Below are 23,077 nucleotides of genomic sequence, written 5' to 3'. Positions count from 1 at the left end.
GCCCCCAGGGATAACAGTGCTTTGGGACATGGTGTGTTTGAAGTGTATCCTGATAGACCTTTCTCTAAACATTTATACAGCAGTGACATGAGACAGAGCAAATATCAGGATCCTGTGTGTGTGCCCCAAATCGCATCTTGCTGGACATTTCACTGTGCACCTTGCTTCTCTAGCCTTAACAGTGCTCTGAAGATCTTTCCTTGTGAGTTTAATTAGCCTTGTGCCATCATTTAAGGATGTTCCAATGTTGCTGTTGCCGTTTAAGAAATCACTCAACAGCCTAGTGGCTTAATAAAACGCTTCACTTTCATGGTTTCTGCATCAGAAATGTGGGCAGGGCTCAGCTAGGTGGGTGCACACAGCTAAGGGAGAGAGCTGGAGCAGCTGGAGGTTGGCGAGCCATCTTTCCCTCACGTGGTCTGGGTAGTCTCTCAACATGGGCCTATTTGGGCTTCTTCACAACACAGCGGCCTCCGGGCAACTGGGCTGTTTCATGGCAGCTGGTGGCTTCGAGTGAGTGTTCCCACAAGCAGGGTGGAAGCTGTGGTGCCTTGTATGACCCACTCTTGGCAGTTGCACAGTGTCACTTCCACTGTTGTCTGCTGATTACCGATGAGTCCCAAACCAAACTCAACGGAAGAATTTGGGAATGCAGACTGGTGCAGCCACCGTAGAAAGCCGTATGGAGTTTCCTCAAATAACGAAAAATGGAAGTGCCTTATGACCCAGCAATTCCACTTCTGGGAGCATAACCTAAGAATCCCGAAACACTAATTTGAAAGAATATATGCACCTCAATGTTCACTGCAGCATTATTTACAATAGCCGAGATCTGGAGACAGCCCAAGTGCCTATCAGTAGATGAGTGGACAACAAAGCCGTGATACATTTACACAATGGAATGCTACTAGGCTGTAAAAAGAATGAAAACTTACCTTTTGCGACAGCATGGATGGATCCGGAGACTATTATGCTAAGTGAAATAAACCAGTCAGAGAAAGACAAGTGCCATATGATTTCACTTGTATGTAGGATCTAATGAAAATGAGCTAACAAACAAAATAGAAACAGACTTATCGATACAGAGAACAGACTGACAGCTGTCAGAGCGGAGGGGGCAGGGGGTTGGGTGAGAAAGGGGAAGGGAGCAAGCAAAAATAAATACATTTGCACTCTGTCTGATGAGGGGAGTTCCAAGGCTCTAGAGCCACATGTAGGATGGGAGATGTCGTGGTGGCGGCCTGTCACAAACGAAGTCCCAGTCTTCCTGACCACCCCTCCTGGGCCCAGCTGTGCCAGGGCACTCAGTGGCTCCCGTCTTGCCCTGACACCTGACATTTCAGCCTGAAGCTATTCCATGGAAATCGCCACCTGTGACTTGCTGTCTCCTCTGCCCCTCCAGACACAGGAGACCTGCATTCCATTGCTCAACCCCTTCCACTCCCCCAGGCCAGGGCCTTTCCTCCAGACCCAGTGCATGTCCCAGCCCCCAAGAACTTCTGTGGCCCACAAGCCTGACCTGAAATCTGTGTGGGCCTGGGCAAGGGCCTCAACCTTTCCAAGTCCCGCTTGTATCACTTGTGAAGTGAGAATGAAGCCCCCCCTCCCCCCCTGCCATGCCTCAGGATTGGTGGGAGAAGTGGGGGTGGAAGGCACTGACCAGCAGGGCAGAGATGGAGGGAAGGGGCCGACCAGGCACACGGGTGCTGAGAGTGAAGGCTGGTGGGGCTTGGGGGAGGCAGCAAGCAGCTGTTACCAGGAGTAGCAGGAGAGGCCCCAGGTTCATGGCCAGTGTCCACATGAGGTTGGTGCCAGGACTTCAGGCCAAGGTTGATGTGGGAGAGCCAGGCTAGGGGGCCTGCAGCCCTGACCTCCCACCCCCACCCAAGCCCACGTGTCCCTGGGTCACTGTGAAACTTGGCTTTGCACATGTGGACGCTTAGCCAAAGTCAGTCTTCCAGTCAATTCTTCCCCTCTTTTTTCTAAATCCTCACCAGAGGACATGTTTATTGATTTTAGAGAGAGAAACCAGGTATTGGACCCACAACCTAGGTGAGGTGCCATGACCAGAAATCTAACCCCCAACCTGTGGGTGTAAAGGACGATGCTCCAACTGACTGAGCCACCGGACCAGGACCCCATTCCCTTCACTTTTTTCTCAGAAAAATTATTTTCCTTTTCATTGTCACAGTAGAAAATACAGAAGTACCTGAAGAAGGAAGTAGAAACTTTCCTGAACATCTTTTTTTTTTTTTCTTTTTTAATCTCCCAGTGGGCCGAGAGGTGCAGAGAGCGGCCCAAGGTCACACTGTGGGGAAGAGGCAGGGCCAGAGAGCGTCTCTGAAGGTTACGGTAGAGTGGGCCCTTCTCCTCCCCTTGCCTCCTTGACAGCTGGAGATGTGGAATGGACAGATGGAGCCATGAGGTGACCTTGGACATAGGGGTGGCACATAGTGAGGCAACAAGACAGGAGCTGCTCTCCCACCCTTGCAGGCACAGTGCCAGACTCTGGCATGAGAGGTATGAACTCATGTCTAACTTGCCAATATTATGAATTTTGCTGCCATTCATTAACCCTGTTGTCAGATTCTTCTCATTTTCAAGTTCTAAGTGTACCTTTTCCCTCCTCAAGGGACTCATTTTTATTTTTTTTTAAATATACTTTTAGAGAGAGGGGAAGGGAAAGAGAAAGAGAGGGAAAGAAACATCAATATGTGGTTGCCTCTCACGCACCCCTCACTGGGGACCTGGCCCGCAACTCAGGCATGTGCCCTGATTGGGAAAAAACTGGTGACCTTTTGATTCACAGGCCAGCACTCAATCCACGGAGCCAGACCAGCCAGGACAAGGGACTCATTTTTAAATTGGCCTCATCCTGAATAGCATGAAATCAAGTGTTTGGTGAACTGATTTTTTGGTAAAAACTGAAATAAATTAAAATATATTAAAATAAAGTCAAAGCTATTAAAAAAATATGGACTTCCAAAATGATGGAGCAAGAATCTTGGCAAATCTCATCCCTAATAGTGTCAATAAAACTAGACAAAGTTGTCATAAACAACCAGCCTGAGATTCTGGAGGTTTATCAAAGGCATTTGGCAAATTGTTTACTCAAGAAAACAGACTGAATGGAAGCGCAGTGGGAGATTGTGACTTTTTGCTTGGGGTTGTCCCCCCAGCTTGCCGGCCTGGGCCTCCCAGCTCCTTCCCACCACCTTAAAATTCACTGCTGGAGGAAGCCGACTTGATTTGGAGCCAGGGACACTGGAAATGTAGGAATCTCAGAGTAGAATGAATGGGCAAAGCCAAGGTTTCCTAACTACCCTGAGGTGGGGATCCTGTTTGCAACAGACTGATATACTCAGACAGGAGACGCAGGGAAGAGACAGCCCCAGCTGCCCCACACATCCCGAGGGTCTATACACATGCTCGCAAGAGCCAGAGAGAGCCCCATCAACCCACAAATCTACCCAGCCTGCTCAAAGGGAGGCCGTGTGCTGAGAAAATGCAACGGGGACGGGCAGGGGGCAAAGGCAGGTCTGACTTGCAAAATGCCCCAGCCCAGGCTGCTGGCACGGGGCCTCACTGACTCAGGTGTGTGAGCACCGCCTCTGAGCCGTCACTGGCTGATGTCGAGGCCAGGCTGACCAGTGTGACTCCTAGAGGAAGCCAGAGTAAAGATAAGGAATTAAAAAGAAAAACTGAGCAGAGCCATCAGCTGCTGCACACTGTGGGGGAGACAGAGACTACAGTTAGTCCAGCAACAACTAAACAAACAAAAAACAAAACGCCCCTCCTCTCCATGGAAGAAACCGGAATCCAGAGTCGTTACCATCTACTATTTTTAAAATGTCCACTTTACAACAAAAAAATTCTGAGACATGTAAAGAAACAGGAAAGTGTGGCCTACACTGAGGAAGAAAGCAGTCAACAGGGCCTTTCCTGAGGGGGTTGACGCTGGACTTCAGAACAGCCATTATAAATATGTCCACGGTACTAGACGAAACCGTGTTTGAAGAATGAAAGGCAAGTATGACAACGACTCAGGCAGAGAAAAGAACCTAAAGGAGGTTCTGAACTTGGAAGCCCTCCCTGCTTGTGAGGCTCCCACGTGCCCTGGGCTTCTTGTGTCACGGCACTGACCGCTCTGTATGGCCCCTGCCTGTTTATGTGACCACCTCCCTTACCCCATCTTGGCTGCAGACCCGAAAGGGACCGCGCTGCCTGCTCCCTGTGTGACAGCAGGCCACAGGGCTGTGCCCAGGCTGCCGGACTTTGCACTGCCAACGCACCAGGAGCTGGGAATGAGTCCGCCGGAAGGAGGCAAGGTTACGAGTTTTGCTATTGGTTTAATTTATTACTGTTTGACATCCAGTGACACTGACATACCCCGCCGGGCCTGCGGGCCCCGGGCTCCGGCGAGCGTGACCTGTCCAATAAAATACAGTACGAGGAGTGGACAGCTACACACATGCATCCACGGCTTAAACTACAGTGATTCCAAACTGCGGCCCAAGAAAAGAAAAACAGGTGTCGTGTGTTCCCCGACTCATAATTCTTTTTTGTCATTTTAAACAGTTAATGCTGTTAACAAACGCTACTGATGCCAGGACAGGACCAGACACAAACAGCCCTACATCTTCTCTGTCGTATAAATATGGAAGATTTTCGTTTATACGGTTTTACCCCACGTCTGAAACTATATCTGCTGCTACCCGTTACTGCTAAGGGCTATACTGCCTCGGCTCTGGGACGAGGGGCTCAAGGTCGAGACTCTGGAATGTCAGGTTCAGTCTTCTTCGCTGCCACTTCCTGAGCGATCCTGGAGGGGGAATAGGAGGACAGAGCAGGAGTCAGCACCCTACAGGGGACCCCGAGACTGAGACACTGATGCAGGCGCTGGGACGGTTTTCCTGGGGGCAAGTGGGTGGGTGGGTGGGGGGGGGGGTTGTGAGCGTAGCACAGGTATGGTGAGGCTGGAGGGGACCCCCTCTGCTGCACCACACCCCAACTTTCTCCTGAGGACTGGCCCCTGTGCCCACACTGACTCTTCCTTGGGATCCGGGAGGCTCACTGCACCCTCTCTGCTCCATCCCAGTGCCGTTTGCTCTGCCCCATGCCCCTGACCTTAGGCTTCAAAACAAACCACCTTGGTTGTTCCTGACCACAGAAGATCTTTGCCCTTCAGTTTAATCATTTTAAGCAGCTTGGCAAGGGCCATCAAAGGCCCTGCTGGGTCCAGACTGGGCAGAGCAGGCAGTGCTATAGCCCAGACCTCTGCCCCGTGGTCAGGGTATTGCTGACACCCTCGGAGGCCATGTGTCTGAGGTCAGATGTATGCTGGGGCACTGAGGGTTGTTGTTACTGCAGACGGCCAGAGAAGGACAACACCAAAACGGTGCCCACTGAGCGTGGCCAGGAGCCTGGTCCCATAATGCAGCCCACCTCCCTGCTTTGTAGAAGTGGAAACTGAGGCTCAGAAGTGAAGCGAACTGCCAGATCCCACAGCAGGGAAGGGCCAGGTGTCTTGACTGGGACTGGGGCAAATCTTATTTAAATCCAGCATGTAGGTGTGCTCCCGCCCACCCACACCTCCAAAACTGCCCACTGTGGGCTTGACAAGCCTGTGGCTTCTCGCCAGTGTGTGGGGACCGCAGCCTGCGACCGGGGTAAGCATCAGCCCCATTCACGGTGTTTGCTCCATGTCTTTTTATAACTGGGGAGCCAGGGATTTTGTTTTTTGTTTTTTTAACCCACTGGCGTTGTTAGGAAATGCTCCTGGGCAGACCAGAACAGAGCCACGAGTGCAGGCCCGGGCACATGGTGTGTGTCCCATGGGGCACAGACATTGTGACAGCTGTGACTAGACGGCAGGCACTGTATCTGCTTAGGGAAGACAGATGCTGACAGGGTGTGACAGGATGGCCCTGAGGTCCCAGGCAGGCAGCTATGCGGCAGGAACAGAATGGGGCCACCACCCTGTCCCCCAGATGCCCACTGGTGCTAAGAGCACTGGTTCTACCACCAAAGGCCTTGGGCTTGAGGTACATGCCACATGACATTGAGACTCAGTTTTTCCATCTGTGGAGTGGGGGTGGGAGAGCATCACCCTCACAGGGGCCAGGTGTAAGGGTCCAGGGCCTGATAGAGGACGGACTTCCAATGACCCAAATGCTACTGGACACCTGTTCCCGCTTATCCCAGGGCCCTGGGCCTTACCTCTTCCTGCTCCTCCTCACTGTCATCGTCACTCACCACTGGCTTGGCCCGGGACCCGCGGCTTGGCCGCCGCCGGCCCCCCTTCAGCCGATCCTGTGCCTTCTCCTTCCGGCCCAGCTTGATCTTCACTTTGACTGAGCGGGCTGGGATGGGGACCAGAGAAGGGGGAAAAGAAGACATGAGCTTGGGAGAGCACAGCGCCTCCTGAGCTGGGTGGGCTGCAAGGCCACTGGTTCTCTCAGGCGGGTGTGAATCCTGAGATTCTGACCAACCTGGGAAGCCACAGCCACCCCCACCCAGGCACCCTAGGACTCACACTCAGACTCTGAGCCTTCCTCCTCGCCCTCCTCTTCCTCCTCACTTTCCTCGCCTTCACTGTCATCCTCTTTCTCTATTTTCTGCCGCACGCTGGTGAAAACGGACTGCAGGACAATGGAGTCTTCGTAGATCTGGGCAGAAACACATGGGGATCAAGTGGGCTGGGGTCCAGTGGGGGGCTGTCCACCCAGCCCAGCCCAGCCCAGCTCCAGCTCTGGCCAGAGCAGCCCACGTGGGACAGAGGGACATCTCAACAGTCCTTTCCTCATCGGTGCCGGAGAACATCCAGGTCATGGAACATTTCCAGACAGACCTCCTCAGGAGGCACCTGTCCCAAACACCCTGGGGAGACTGCTACACTGAGACTGTGCTGTGTCCTTTCATCACAGGAAAGGACACATCCACAAGATTCCTTTCAAGGGAGTCCCCTACTGAATTCAAAATGAAATCCTAAAATATACACGAACTGTTCACAGGACCATCCTAGACGGATGAGACTGAGGCTACTTTTTCTACTTTACTTGTCTTTATTTTCTGCCCTTTTTTCAGTAATGAACATATAGTGCTTTTGTAATTAGTAAAATACTCCAAGTTGCTGGGAATTATGTTTAAAGTAGTCAATTCAAAAGGGAGCAAGGGGCATGAGGTTTGGGGCCAGCTGTGAAGGCGGCCCAGGTGGGAATGGGCGCCTCCTCACCAGGGAGCCTTCCAGGTTGAAGGTCTGCGCGTTCTGGCACAGCAGCATGACGTCCTTCTCCAAGTCGTTGAGGCTGCGGTACTTGTGGTTGCGGATGCGCTCCTGCAGGAGGCCAAAGAACACCTTATCCCGTGACTCCACCTTGTGCCTGGAGACCTTGGGGCTGGAAGTCCCTCTGCATAACAAGGTCACAGCCGTACTCTGGGCCCCTCTGTGTAGACTCGGAAGCCCAGACCCACTGAACACAGAGGCTGTACGACTGTGGCCTGAGCTGTAGGCAACCATGAAGGAGCCCTGGTGACACACCCTCAGGACACTCGAGGACATGAGGAACCCCAAGAGCCAATGATCAGGCCCTGTGAGATAGCTCCTCCCCCACTCTGGGGTTACCTTAATCTTCTTGAAGTCCACAGGTTTGCGGATGAGCTCATAGTACTCAGGCAGCTCCTTGCGGGAGGGCAGCTGGATGAACACCTCGCTGAGCTGCCGTCCGCTACTACTGTAAGGGGACACAGCGGGCATCACTCACAGGCCCTGCCAACTGGGGGAGCCCGGCACCCCACTGTTTCTTATCTTTTATCTCTGATGACAGAGAGGGAGAGAAAGTCAAATCCGACTCAGGAATTATTTTCTGTACACGTGCTGTCTTGAGAGTTCTGGAACATTCCTGAGAAGCAACCATGTATGGAGAGGCCAGGGATGCATTTCAATCAAGATTGTGTTCGACCAACTTCCCTGACCCCATCAGCCCATGCGCCTCTAAAGGCAAAAGCGGCGGCACTGGGAAGATTGCGACTGCACACCATGCGAAGGGCAGCTGCTTGTGCTGGGAGCACCAGCATTCTCAGGGGGAGATAATTTTTTGCAAGTGTGTCAGGCGTCTCTTGCAGGCAGCACTCAGGAGCAGGAAACTTCAGAGAATTTAGCAAAAACCCAAGAGAAAAGATGTCCTGCAGCAAGACGTTAGTGAAAGACAAAAGCTGTTTCCTAGTTCTTCCCACTGAGAAAGCACCTGTTTTCACAACGGAACAGAGGAAGGGAGTGCGTGTGTGGCCACAATAGGTGGCCGGGCCTCCTTGCACCCATTGCTGGGTCTCTTTCGGAGGAACCTGTGTACTGGGCCCACAGGTCTGGCTCTGTGCTAGGGACAGAGCCAGAGGCCACATCTCTCCTGGGGCCCGCCTGAGGAGGGAGTGGACAGGCACCTCAAGGACTCAAAGACTAGGGAGAAAACAATGCCCACTAATGCCAGTCTCCCTCGCTGTATTCCTTGTGAATGGCGGATCTGTCTCAGGAAACTAACCTGCCACAGGGGTCTCACAGGGTCTCCAACAGGTAGCAGGGGCCCAGGGCCACCGTCCAGGGATCTGGTGACCCTGTGGCGATCCTATTCTCCAGGTCCCCTGCCTTTACCCAGGCACCCACATCGTGGTTTCGCCCAGGTCCTGCTGCTGAAACGTGTGACCCGCTCTGCTGCCCCCACTCCTCTGGCTGCATTACCACTCAGGCTTCTCGGTCACTTCTCAGAGACCACCAATTCAGGCCAGTGCTACCAGCAGCCTGGGCCCCTTCGGCTTCGCTTTTCTTTTCAATAGAATTCTCAAAGGACAGAGCAGCCCACCCACTCCGTCCCGCAGTCTATATAGCACTCCACTCCACTCCAGTCTTGTTTACTACACTGGAAGACAGCAGCTGGACGCCCCAATTTCATAACGGCCATAAGCAGCAGCGAGGTCCGGACTGCCTACCCGAGGTTGTTCCCAGTTGGGAACCCTGGAGGCCCTCTGCCCACTCGGGGTTTTTATGCATCACGAAGTGGGCTTCTGACCCGAAAGGTGGGGCCTGCACCGGCTGTCTCGGACAACGGTCACTTGGTCCTTGCTCTGGGACAGACATACTTGAACACGGGTCCTCACCACACCCTGTTAATCTAATGGCTGTGATGAGGGAACTGAGGCAGAAGTTCAGCCTGCCTTGGCTGGGCACTGCCCACCTGGCACCTTGCCTTCCTTCCCAGTGTTTCATGGGGACACCGGCAAGCGGCACACCTCCTGCTTTCCTCCTTTCAGCACATCCCACCCTGTGCTAGGTCCAGCTGTCACAGACAAGGGCGGGCACGCCACTTTGAGGCTGTCATTCCCAGTCTGGGAGCCTGTCCCTGGAGGCACAGGCTTCCTTTCTCTCACCAACAGGCTGGTGGGTGGTTTGGCCACAGGCAACTGGTTGGAACACCAAAAAACCCTCCCTCCTCCCAGCAGTGTCATCCTACATCCTGGCACGGCGCCGGGGAGCACTGCATTTTACACTCCGACCCAGGACTCGGGCCACAGGCGTAAAATAACAAACCCTGTGGAGCAATATAATTTCCCTTGTGAAGTGCAATGGACTCCAATTTCTACTCTATCCCACTGAGAAATACCAGTTGGGACCCACAAAATTCATTTCACAACCCACTAAAAGGCACAGACTCCCAGCCTAAAAAAACTCTGCTTGCAATGCCAGGGCTAGGGGGGCCTGGCCACGCGCCTCATTGTCTGGGACACGCTCACAGGTGGTCAGCTTCAGGGGTCCATGTGACCCTCCAGGAAGCTCCAGAGGCAGAACTCCAGTGCTGTAATACAGCAAAGTTTCGTTGTAAAACCCTCTCCTCTGTCAGCCGAAGAAACTGTTCGAGAGCAAAGAAACAAAGCCTCCTCCTATACAACTTTGGGGGAATTGAGTCTTCGAGGAATGAAGGCCCACCCAGCCACCTGGCCTGACAACGCTTCTCGGCTACAACCAGCTCTCAGTGCAGATGGCCTCAATCTGGGTGTGAGGGAGGCAGAGGTGCCAGGACCACAGGGGACTTGTAAAACTGTCATTTCTCAGACAACCAAGGCCTCTTGGAAAGCCACTGATGTAAGATTTTAATTGTTCCGCAGTGCCCTGGAGAGCCCCCCGCCCCCACACACCAGGGGCCACAAGCTATCCAGGCTGGCTCACCAACCCTCCTCATCTCTTTATTAGAGGTGGGCACCCCACAGCTCCCCATCTCCCAGGAATAAACCCAACGTCTCCCAGGATGCGCTGTCCATGGCCTCTGATGTCAGCACCCTCACACCCATCTCCGGCCCCACAATGCCACTGTTCCCCCAAGAAACCCAGGCTCCCGCCCTCACCTCAGCACAAATGTCACCTTCTCCTCTGAGTGTTCTGACACCTGTCCAACTTGGCCCCACATCTCTTACTCACAAAGGAGGCTTGAGCTGTGAGACACAGGTACAAATCTTCAGCGCTTGACTCTCCGAGGTGCCCGAGGCTCCTGTGAGCCTCCCTGACCTTGGACAATGGCTGAGCTTGGCCTCTTCTTGAACGTGATGTTACAGGATCACACAGGGTGGGGGAGCTCCCAGGGACGGCAGCACACCTCAGTGCCTTCCAAGAGATCGATCCCTGTGGCGCGTGTAGCAGTAGCCCATTGAGACAACTGCTTTGTGCCCCAGCGTAGGCAACCCCCACGGTCCACTCGTCCATCTGCTATTGAGGGGCACTCAGGCTGTGTCTGCTTTTGGCTCCTACACAAAACAAGTGGCTGTGGACACGTGTCCCACTGGTTGGCTCGCGTTTCTCTCGGGAATTTACCTGAGGGCAGAAGTGCTTGGTCCCAGGGCGGGGGACACTCAGGCTGTGTCCACACCTCCAGCAGCAGGTGAGCCGTCCTGGTTCCGTGCAGCTACACTTGCTCCGTCGCCCCTCCTCAATGTAGGTGTCCTGCACCTTAGGTGAGAACGGCCATTTCCCTGTGGTTTTGATTCACATTTCCTTGATGAGCTGAAGACGGGCACCTTTTCACAGGGGCACTGATTGGCCGACAGCCTTTCAGGCACACCAGTTCACGTTTTTCCTTCACCCGAAGTACTCTGTGGGACACGTTTATTGCGACCCCCTTCTCCAGTCTATGGTGTGTCTTCTTACTCCCTGGATGGTCTTGTGGTGAATGGATTTTAGTTTTATTCCAAGTCTAATTAACCAGTATTTCCTTTTATATTTGGTACTTCTCCTTGGCCTGTTAGAGAAATCTCTGCCTACTCCAAGGTCACAGAAGTACTGCATCTTCTTCTAGAAGCTTCAGTGTCTTCACCTTTTTACGTTATTAAGTAAGAAGCCAGTTACCCTACGTAGTTTCTGTCCACATAAGTTACCACCCACCTGACTACAACCAGAACATGAGCCATGTGGACAGACACATTGCGTAGTTTGGTCACCACTCTGGCTTTGGCAGCCGGCACAAAGCCTAGTACACAGCAGATGCTCAATAAACACCCGATGAATGGAGAAGAGAGTGTTCAGGGTGAAAGTGTTAGGGCAGGGCTTACACCCGGGTCTTAAGAAGGTCACCTCTAACTAGGGCACCTCACCACTGCCCACCCTGCGTGGTCACTTGTACACCATCCTGTTACATAAAAGACTGGGCGCAGCTACCGGGAGGCACACTGCACACGAGCACACCACACCAGCCTCCCATCCAGAGACCTGCTCTGAAAAACGTCTGCAGGCAGGGGTGCGGATGGAAACGAAGGAGCCTGGAGGAATCCTGAGGCTGTCAGGAGCAGCCCCGTAACCCCAATTCAGACACAAAGGAAGGAAGCGCCTGCCACAGCCCGAATGCCTCCAGCTCAGGGTGCCTCCTGGTTCAGCAACAGCAACTTGGCTGTTTACTGACACGACATATGACTACGAGGATGACGATGATGGTACTGTCTCTAGATGGCGGTGCTCAGAGCAGACTTTCCCCAATCTCGCCACTGCCCAGTCCCCATCACAACAGGTCACAATATGCAGGAGGGGCTGAGAGGGACCAAAGCCTTGCCTAATTTTACAAACCCTTCTCCTTAGAGCCCAAACAGCCCTAGTGGGGACCCGTATTATTTAACCTGCCCAGTGTCTACCTCTCAGGGGAGAAGTGCCTCCCCGCTGCCACCTCGGGGTTCTGGTGGGGCTGACCATCATCAAGCCCCAGCCTCTCTCAGGACTCAGGTGGGACCAACCTCACAAACAGCCAATCACAGCTCTTCCCTTGCATTTCCTACCAGTAGCTGGGGAAGCAGCAGTCACTTGTAATAGCCACAGTTCAGCTGTGAGAACTGTGGGAGCAGAGCAGAGAGGTGCCTGATGACCTTAGGTCCCAAGAACTAGTCTTCACTTACTCCTCCATGGCCTCTAGGCCAAAGGAATCCCCACTCTGCCTGAGGTCAGAATTGGGTGCCTGACATATAGAAGCCACAAAGTCTGAACTGCCACATCCCCTGGAGTGTATTATTGGGTTTCGCCTTAAAATAAAATTACAGCACACGGAAGAGAAAGAGAAATCAGAAGAGAACAGTGCCCTGAAAGGACAGAACCATGGGCCTGCAGTATCTAAGGAGTCATCCATCTGTAGCCCTTGCTAAACAGATGGAAAGGCCAGAGAGGCTATGAAAGCTGGCTACGGACGCACAGAAAGCTGGAGGCAGGACTTGAGAAGAAGTCCCCTAGGCTAAATCAGGGACTCTACCACCCTTTACCATATGCTGCTCTAAATCAAGGGTCAACAAATCTTTTCTGTAAACAGTCACTGTACATATTTAGGCTGTGGGCCATACCACATCTGTCACAATTACTCAACTCTGCCATTGTTACACAGAAGCAGCCAGAGTCTACATAGGCAGATGGGCTTTGCCTATGTTCTAATAAAACTTCATTTATAAACAATTTGAGTTTCATATAATTTCACATCATGAGAGAGTCTTTTCTCAAAATCATCTAAAAAACGTTAATTCACAGCCTACCCATACACAGGTGGTAGGCCGTATTCTTTTTTCTTCTGATTTGCAGATTTGCTTTGCTGACCCCTGGTGTGAAAACAACAGAATGTTAACAGGGTTGGTAACATACTACTTGATGCCCTTACTTCTGCATCTTTTGATGGGACAGACATCAAAGATGGATCACAGCACTATCCTTTGAGCTCCCATGGTCTCAGGCAGGCATAAGCAATCAATCAAAGATGATGCTCAAGACAAGTCCTACTTGCCAAGCATCGAAGCAGTCCCAATCTGCCTGGAAGGACTCCCTCAGCCCTGCTCTCCCTCCTAGAGTCCGGTTCAGACAATTTTCCTATGACATCTCTCCATGACATCTTCTAGCCCTGAGACCATTTTCTCTTTTGACCCTCAATCAGTGAACTGAGCCAGCAAGGGTCCTGGATATGAACCACTCAGTATTTTCAAACCTGATTTGGCAAAACATTTATCTGAAACAGATTTTCAGAAGGGTATTCCATAAACAAAATTTGAAAATGATATAATTAAACACATTAAAAGACAACTGTACTAGTACAGAATTATTTCCTAGGCTCAATTTTTGGACACATTACCAAGTTAAGGACATCCTGAAGATTAGACAAGAAAGAAATCTGGGGCAGATCCATTTACCAAGAGCCTCCACCTGCTGGGCATCCATCCAACCCTAAAAGATGAATCTCAGGATTGAATTTACAGATCTGTGACACAGAAAAAGTTCTGGCTAAGCATGAGTGAGAGGGAATTGATGTTCACTAAGGAATCTACCAATGGGAACGGTGTGGGCCGTTGCCTGGCGTTCCCAGCACTCTTCAGTGCAGAGAGAGGGCGAGGGGAGCTTCAGTGCAGGGTCCGCGTGCTGAAGGCCACACTGGCTGTAGGTTCCAATGGTGACTAAGTGTCTAATCAGCCAACATTTCTGATGAGCTGACACTTTCAAACGAGCCAATGACACATCTGGAGGGGCACATGTCTCTTACTACAATTCAATAACAAATTCCAAATCTCATTAAAAAAAACAAAACCCCAACTCCCCTTTGTCCCCCCCCCAGCCAAGTAGCCCAATCGGGGAAACCACTTAGTTTGACACCTCATCTTGGAAGCAAGACCCTGAGCTTAGAGGAGAGGCAGAGGGCCCCGGTCACAGAGCAGGTGGCAGACCTGGATCATAATCCAGGCAAGCTCCTCGGCGTGGCACGTTCTCCGTGTGCACGTGCCAGCTTCCTCAAGCAGACCGTGAGCGCCACGAGGGCTGGCACTGGGCTGTTCTGCTGCATCATGTGGTCAGGAGGCATTAGCTGTGGGTGACCAGGATAAGAACAGAGCACCCACGACCAGTTTACGGCACTGCAGACAGCATTTCTCAGAGGTGGACAGAGTTGGTGTTGCAAGTGCAGGAGGCCCAAGGCCACCTTCTGCAGGGCTGAGGGACCACCACCTCAAGAAGTGTGCTTGCTTTTCTGAATTACTTAGTGTCAGCGGCTCCCCAGAGTGCTAAGCAAGTCCATGGTAGAGGAGGCCTCAAGACTGCAGGGTCCCCACACTGGGCACTGAGAACCCCGGGGGTCCTCGGGTCTCTCCAGAGCAAGGGTGGGGGTGTGTCTGGGGGCCAGCAGGCTGGAAAACTGCTGCTGCAGTGCAGAGCTGTGGACCCCATCTCCACTCCTACCTGGAGACCCTCATATCCACTTTCTTCCTTCCCTCCTGGTAATTTTTAACCTTAGTTCACTTACAAATCTAACTAGTTTCACCTTGGAAGTCCAACATTTCTCAATTCAGCTTTCCATTCTTTTACCTAGCTGTTTCTTGGCTTAACTTTAAATTTTACCTATTTTTTAAAATGATTTCTCACTTACTCTACCTTATCTTCAGACCTATCACTTTCCTCCGCTTTTCTTTTTCCTCATTCTGTCTTTCTTTCCTGTGTTACCTGTTTACTATCTTGTTTTCACGAACACCCCGTTCTGTCCGCCCGGCACACACGAGAGCACTGCCTGCCGAACTGCAGCGCGCACTTTACAAGGTTCTCACGTGGCCAGGACTCCAAGGGAGGCAGAGGGGAGGGGGTCAAGGTTCGACCAGCTCACCCAAATCTACTTGTTTCCGGAGTCCAGGTGCCTGTCCCTGTCCTGTCTGGAGCTCTGTGTAATTCTAGTTGCCAGACCCCACTAAACCTGCTGCCCTGTTTTGATCTGCCTGATCTGTCTCCACCACGGCAATCACCAGCAGGGAGTGAAGCTTGGGGATGGAAGCAGTCTGATAAATAAGGCAGGTGGAGTAGGTTCCAACATATTCTGTGGCAGGCTCAGAACCTCAGCACAGCTCCGTAAGGCCACCCGGCCAACCCTCCTGTGGCCCTGAGCCCCACTGGGCCTTTAGCCTGGCCTACACCCACACGCAGGCTGGCCCGGGGCTCGACGATGGGGTCAGCATGTTTCTCAAGACGTCTCTTCGGTGCCTCTCATGTGAGACTCTGGGCTGGGAGCCAAGCACACAGTGCTGACCCCACGCTGGATCTGCAGGCAGAGAGCCACCTCCTCCGTCCAGAGCACACCCATTCTGAGATGAAGGGCCACGTGTCCTTCCAAAGGCTGGGCTAGAGAAGCCAGGGGCCTCTCTGCCCCCTCAGGGTAGGGTTCCCACCCTGTCTCAAGGGTGTTGGGAGTCATCTGTAGTGACCTCTCCTAGAGAATGCATCAACCCGACAACCTTCCCTGGGGCTTGTTACCTTGTCCCTGTTTTTCTTGAAAATCAAGCTATAACCCTTCTGAAGAGCCACCTTCTTTTTGATTCTAATCAAGGAGGTGCAAGGGCAGAGGAAAAGTGCCTTCAAGCCCTGGGCAGAGGGTGCCCCCACAGATCTGGCTGAGGCCATTCTTCACCTGCGCTGGGGGTCTCCATAACCCCACGTAGGGACTCCAACTTTTGTGCTGCAACAGAAACTGAGGCAGAGAGATACATGTTGAAACCAGATCGATGTGACACTCCCCTACAGCTACTGCGGCCTGGGGAGCACAGAAAAGGTTCTGTGGGGCCCTCTGGAGCCTGCCTGCCTCTAGCAAAAGCACTTCTCAGAAGCCTTTCCCAAGGCCCAAAGGGTGGGCCCCTGAGCACGTGCCTGCTGACTGTCATTTGCAGACAGCGCCTGAATGCCTCTGAGGGATCAAGAAACGACTGCCCGCGACAAGATCACAACCTGACCCAGGAGCCTGTGCCTAACTTACTTATGTATTATGTTACAATGAAGTACACACTCCTAATTCCAACCTAATTCAGATTTCAATTCTGGCTGTTGACCAGTGGGTTCTTTGATGCCATTTGAGATTTCCAGTCACTAAGGAGAAGGCACCTACGAGGCCCTGCTCGCTGATTTGGGCCCTGTGGGGGCCCCTCAGCTTCCTCTGATTCTGGGAAACCTGTGCGCTTGGCCTCCAGGCCTCTGCCTGTGACACTCGTTCCCTCCTCTTCGCCTGGTGGGCCCTGGGGCGGCCTGTGCCAGTGCAGGTCAAAGGCACGGTACTGTACACTCTCCAAGCTTTTCCCCATGGCAGCCCTACAGCGCAAAGTGCATTTTCAACATGACCCGACCGAGGACCGCTGTGGCTATGAAGGCCAGATGCCACACAAGTCCAGAAGTGCCACTCACAGGGCACATAGGGCCTTGGGAGGGAGGGGCAAGGCCTGAATCTGAACACACGTGAAGGAAGCAAAGCTTCCAAGATAGGACATCACCTTCATATGGGCGAGGGTGTAGATATGAAGGGAATATCATACCAGACTGCACTGCTATGTAAATATGACTGGGGAAATCTTGAAATGAACCACGAGAAGCAACACTTGGAGCGATGCCAGTGATGGAAGGGTGGCCCTGCTCAGACATGCAGCAAAGGCTGTCCACTGAGTCACCACATCAAAGCGTGACCCTGGCTCCCACCTGTGGTCACTCAGGACAGTAACAGCAGCACCACATCCTCCCGACTCTGAATTCAAATGCTGACAATGTCCTGAAATCATTCTTTGGTGTCTAGGAAGAACCAAGTTGTAACAGTTCATTCTCTCCCCAGGCTCCAGATTCAACTCCAATATAGAATTTAGCTGATAATAGGGTACTGGAAACCAACTTTAAAAAAAATCCAAATGTTTCATTTTCTCTTCTGGAATGGAACAATTGGAAGTTTGAGACACAGCAAGTGCAAGTTAGGCAACCTTCAATTTTATTCCACCCCAGTGCTTTGGCATGGCATGGTGACCAGTCCTTTCGCACCTCCCAATGTGTGACATGTAGTTGCAGAAAATGTAACCCTGCCTGGAGAGAAGCCTGGCCTTTGCCCTTGGCTGCTGAGAGGCAATCTCTCAACCCTCCAGTGTCCTGCCTGATGGGTACCATGGGCCCAGACAGTCTAAGTGACTTAGGGGAAGGGTGCTGGATCACATGGTATCAGTTCGATACAGAGGAGCTGGAGACATGTCAGCCACACGGACAGCTGGTCGTGTGTATGTGACCAAACTCCAGTAAAAGCTCTAGACACCAAGGATTCCCTGGTTGGCAGTGCTCTGCGCGCACGGTTTCATAACACCGCCGGTGCCGTCCGCGACTCCGTGGGGAGAGGACAACAGCACACTCGAGGCGTGTACCTCTCCAAGGTGCTGCTCCATGCCACTCTTCCGTTAGCTGATTTTAATCTGTATCCTTTTGCCGTATAAACTATAACCAGGAGTGTAACAGCTTTCAGAGAGTTCTGAGTTTTCTAGAAAATCATCCAGCTTGAGGGTGGTCTTGAGGACCCTGGAACTCTGCAGATGGTGACAGGAGTGAGTGAGGATAGTCCATGGACTGCCACTTAAACTCACAAGAGGGTGACCCACATTGTTGTTTTCCCCATGGTTTCAAATTCAGTTTAAGAACACCAGAAATATACATTAAATAGGTCAACTTTGGAGCCAAACATCATCTTTGAAAGTATCTGCCAGATGAGGTAACTTTTCAACCAGGAAAACGTGGCTGTTTTCCTGAGTTTACATGCCCACCTGATCTCTTCCTGTGTGACCACCAGCAAAAACAGCAAGTGGACGGCCTGGCATCAACCGCGAACCAGGACACGGAAGCTTCCTTTAATGTTCATATTTGCCATCCCCCTTGTATCTCCCAATAGTTCTTCCCTGTCCAGTGGAGAACTGCCAGTTCTGTGACACTATCCGCACAAGGACGGGAGATGATATGTAAACCAGGCACCACACCCTCCAACAAAGGGTCCTGCCACGTGGGCCTGCCAGCATCCAGAGGGCCGCTCTGTGAGTCCAGTGTGGTGTTCTCATCGAACAGGCCCTCAGGACCCCCTCCAGGATCTCAGCGCTCTGCAATGGAACAGTCTTGACAAGGGGTCACTGATCTCTGAAAGCTAGTTTTTGTTTATTGCCTGATGTCCCAGCCAACCTTACACAGGCTGGGAGAACAACAGTTTGCAGCAAGTGGAGAAGCCATTTTTTGGCACATGATATACAGCTAAATATGAGGCTAACAAAAGTTTTCCAGTAAGTTATAGAGTGAGTAAGAAAGTGGACTGATATTTGACCTTTTTTTTTTAGTTTGAAAACATCTAACACCTCATTAACAAGTTCAGGTTGCTATTTCCAAGTGATATTTATTTATTTTTATTTAAATATGATTTTATTTATTTATAGAGAGAAGGGAAAGGAAGAGAAGGAGAGAGGGAGAGAAACATCAATGTATGGTTGCCTCTTGTGCAGCCCCCACTGGAGACCCAGCCTGCAACACAGGCATGTGCCCTGACTGGGAACTGAACTGGTGACCTTTTGGTTTGCAGGCTGGTGCTCAATCCACTCAGCCACACCAGCCAGGGCTCCAAGTGTTTTGTTTTTTTAAACTGAGGTATATAACCTATACAGGGAAGTGCATATACTTAAAGTATATATACTTAAGATGTATATGTATATACCTTGATGAACATTTTCTTCATATAACTGAACTTCATATAACTGAAGCGCACTACAGGAACTCGTTAGTGTCTGTCTTCTTTCACTCAACAAAATACAAGATTCTTCCAAGGAGCAGTGGTATTGTGGCTGTCAGACTTCTGCTGTATGACTGGGCCACGATCAACACATTCTTCTGGGGATGGACACTAGGCTGCTCTGTTCGGGGCAGTTAGTGTCAAAGCTGCTGTGGACGTACAAGTCTTTCTTTCAGTGGACATGCACCCACCTCTCTTGAGTTTACAACTAGGGCTGGAGTTCTGGGTCAGAAACCTCATCTTTATGTTGAGCTTTAGAAGACACTACCAAATTGCTGCACGCTCCCCTGGGCAGTGTGTGAGGTCCAACTGCTCGACATCTTTGTCAGCACCTGAAGGAGCTGCAGCCAGCCTGTGGAGTGTGCAGAGGCATTTGACTCTCATCAGATGTCGATGCAATGAGCCCGAGTGTTCGTGCCTTCTGCCCATTTTAAAACTGAGTGTTCTCTTCCCAGTCTGTGGTAGGAGTTTCCACGGCCTTTGGGAGCGAGTCTTTTGATGAACAGTTGTTCCTACTTTTAGTGAAGTCTTTTTTTTTTTAACGAGAGGGAAAGGGAAGGAGAGACTGAGAGAAACATCAATGTGTGGTTGCCTCTCCCATGTACCCTACTGGGGACCTGGCCCGCAACCCAGGCATGTGCCCTGGCTAGGAATTGAACTGGTGACCCTTTGGTTTGCAGTCCAGTGTTCAATCCACTGAGTCACACCAGACAGGGCTTAGTGAAGTCTTTTATGGGTAGTGGACTTGCTGTCCTGTTGAGGAAGTCAATGCCTGCTTCCAGGCCATGCAGATTTTCTCCCATGCCCTCTTCTAGAACTTTGTTCTACCTTACACATTTACATCTATTATCCATTTCAAATTAATACACGTGTACGGTGTGTCAAGGTTCTTCTCCACATGGATATCAGAAAGACCAGCATGACTTTTGTAAAGTCCATCTTGTCCCGCTGGCCTTCCAGGTTCTTCTACATTTTGGTAATTTTAAGTTTCTCTCCCAAGAACATCATTAAGGAAAAAAACACTGGGGTCTACTGTTTCCATTGGATTTTTCCGCATGACATATTTTACCTTCTGCATTTTTCTTTGTGGAACTTGCCTCAAAGGTCAAGATTGCAAATTAACATTTTAATTAGAGAAGTAATGTTAGTATTGAGAAGTAATATTTTCTTCTTAATACTGACACTAATTACATTTAGGTCCAGCAGTTGGAACTCACATGTGCCTCTTTTTTAGTTCGTCATTTGTTCCTCTTTGATAGTAAGATTCTTTTTTAAGGTCAGTGTGTTTCTGTACCCTTTATTTGGATACCACAATTGTCAACAACCCCCCAAATTTCACACTTGGTAAATGTCTCTCCAAATGATGCACCAAGAGCTAACAGCTCAACACTTTTCCCTTCTACAGATAAAAATTCACCCTTACTCTGCTTCAGGGCTAACTGCAAAGCAGTGTGATAAAATCAAGCAGCATACCCTTCTGTTATGGGGACAGCCATATCTGCCGGTATGCACCAGAAAGTGAAATAAGGCATCGGGGAGCAGAAGCACAGCTGAGTTCTGGGCAAGGTGCAGGCCTCGTGTCCTTGGCCACAATCTGCAGCTCCACACAGCCCGCCCTGTGCTGGCAGAAGGTGCACATCTCCTTGGAGGGCTGCAGGAGAACCTTTATTTTCTTACTGTTATTTAAACGGTACTTGTGATCCACAAACAGATCCACTGCAGCTGAAAGCACGTACTATCTCCTATTTGGTGCCTCTGAGGACCGGGGCTGCGGTGCCTGAAGCAGTCGGGGCAACAAGTGGCTGACATGCAATGGCCCAGCGTGAAAACTGGGCTTGCTTGTCACGTACTATGGGGACAGTGAGTGAGGGTGGGGAAGCCTACAGAAGGAAAGTCACACCCTCCCTGTTCTAGCAACTCTGGCCCCCACCACAGTGCAGTGGCAGTGAGATAGGCATCCCTCTCCTGCCACCTTGCCCCGTCACTAACCTCAAACCCGCCAGCCACCCCTCATCCCAGGACCTTTCCACCCGCTGTGGCCTCTGCTGGAGTACTCATCCCCTACACTCCCACCACGCTTTTAGTTCCCCCTCCTCATGCCGACACCACCTGTGTGCCTCCTGGTCCCAGAACCTAAGTTCCTCGAGGGCAAGGCATTGCAACACAGGGATCCAATCAATGTTTGTAGAATGGCTGGGCCAATAATGGGCTGGCTCACAGGCACATGGATGGCCAGGCAAGGCACCTCCGAGGACTCCCAGCATCCATCCATCCATCCACCCCATTCCTCAGCTTACCTGTCCTTATATTTGATTACAGCATCCACGATCTTCTTCATCTTCTTGGTGAGGTTTGGTGGGTTGGGGGAGAGCTTCTCAGCGGGTGGCCGCCCACGCTTCTTTTGCTTCTTGCTCTCCTCATCTTTGTCGCGGCTGCGGGTACTGGTGGTTGGGGTGGAGGAGCCGGCGTCGCTGTCCCGCTTGCGTTTCCGCGATGATTTCTTCTGCCGGACCTCCTCTTCGATCTCCTCCAGCGTGCCCTCCTCGATGGCCTTCAGGGTCAATAGTGGTAAAATAGGACAGCCAGCACCGAGGTTGACAAGTAGAGGCCGCGGCCCAAACCCGTGGGGTCTGGCTGGGGCAGCACACACACCGAGGCTCACGCAGGCTCTGAAAGGCCAGGAAAGGCTGGCCCTGCCTCCCTAGAGTGCACCCCACCCGTGCCTGTCCTTCACAAACAGAGAGTTGTACTTTAAAGAGTCAGTCTTCACTGTGTGGAGCCCATGGAATGGACTCCTGTAATCCCTCCACCCAGAAGTGACACTGTTAAATTAACACGTGTGCTCTGGACCCGCTGCACCTTTTTTTAAAAGTGCAGTGTACAACAGATTTTAAGTGCACAGTTCAGTGGCATGAGGTACCTTCACTTCGTGAGCAGCCACCACCACACCCAGCTCCAGGGTCTCCCTGCCCTTCCCACGTACATGTGCACGGCCAAGAGAGCAGGAACTGTATCCACGTACCACACCATGACTCATGATTTTGCTTACTACATCCTGGATATATTTCCTGCCGTTTTTCTGCAACATAATTTTTAATGCCTGTTTAGTATTTCATTGCACAAAGGGCCTTACTTGTTCGTGGGCATTTGGGTGATATCCATTATTTAGGGTGGGCGTGGCTATTCTACATAATGCTGTGACTAATATGTCTTTTTTATATAGAATCCTGGAAATGAAACTGCTGAGCTGAAGGACATGAACATGAACAATATTAACTTGAAAACGATCCTGATTTATTCATTCCGAATGGTTAAGTAATCTGGACATTTCCCTGAAAAAAAAAAGAGAAGGGAAGCCAGGTTTCCAGGGGAGCTTGGAATCAAAAAAGGGACTGGGGCCTGGATCCAACAGGATGTGCTGGTCACTTGTCTCTTATTTATCAGCTGTGACTATTGGCTGGGCAAAGGGTTGGGCACTGAGGACACAGCACTGAACGGAGCCAGGTGGACCCTAATCCGACGGACTTCCCACAAATGCAGTGATGACTGTATCGAGTGCCAGGAGAAGGGTGAGTGGTGCTGTGACTGTGAAGCAGACGTGTCCTGCTTAGGGGTGGGGGAGGTTTCTAGAGAAGGTGGCACTGAAGCTGGGAACTAAAGAGTGGGGGGAGGTAAAGGCATCCAAGTCAAAGGAACAGCATGGAGGGAGTGTGTCAGGCAGGAGGGATGGAAAGAAGGTCGGCGAGGGCGTGTACTGCGAGCCTGGGGGGCGGGGTTAAATAGTGTCCCCCAAAATTCAGAGCCATCCAGAACCTCAGATTGTGATCTTATTTGGAAACAGATTTATGATCTTTGCAGACAGAATTACACAAGAATTGACTGAGATGAGTTCACCCTGTGTTAGGGTGGGCCCCAAGTCCAAAGACAGTGACCTCAGGAGAGACAGATAGGGCCATGGAGAGACACACAGGGAAGAGGCACGTAAAGACAGA

General features: G+C 51.4%; 1 protein-coding gene across 5 annotated transcripts in view; it reads right to left on the bottom strand.

Moving 5' to 3' along the window:
- Window positions 1-4,336: 4,336 nt before the first annotated feature.
- SMARCA4 (SWI/SNF related BAF chromatin remodeling complex subunit ATPase 4) overlaps window positions 4,337-23,077 on the bottom strand; it is an 83,346-nt gene continuing 64,605 nt past the window's right edge. For 2 of the 5 annotated variants that reach the window (XM_053910381.1, XM_024556803.3), the window contains 6 exons: window positions 21,383-21,636; window positions 7,625-7,730; window positions 7,235-7,336; window positions 6,536-6,668; window positions 6,220-6,362; window positions 4,337-4,822 (listed from right to left, as the gene is read on the bottom strand). In XM_053910381.1, coding sequence (XP_053766356.1) covers window positions 4,790-4,822; window positions 6,220-6,362; window positions 6,536-6,668; window positions 7,235-7,336; window positions 7,625-7,730; window positions 21,383-21,636 — 771 coding nt within the window. In that variant the 3' untranslated portion in view covers window positions 4,337-4,789. Of the gene's footprint in view, window positions 4,823-6,219; window positions 6,363-6,535; window positions 6,669-7,234; window positions 7,337-7,624; window positions 7,734-21,382; window positions 21,637-21,659; window positions 22,165-23,077 lie in introns of those variants that run through there. The other 3 variants (XM_024556800.3, XM_024556802.4, XM_053910382.2) reach the window with 2 other exon arrangements.

Source organism: Desmodus rotundus, chromosome 9 (genome assembly GCF_022682495.2).
Source record: "Desmodus rotundus isolate HL8 chromosome 9, HLdesRot8A.1, whole genome shotgun sequence".
NCBI lineage: Eukaryota > Metazoa > Chordata > Mammalia > Chiroptera > Phyllostomidae > Desmodus > Desmodus rotundus.
The sequence above is the reverse complement of the archived record's forward strand: the minus strand, read 5'-3'. Positions and strand labels throughout refer to the sequence as shown.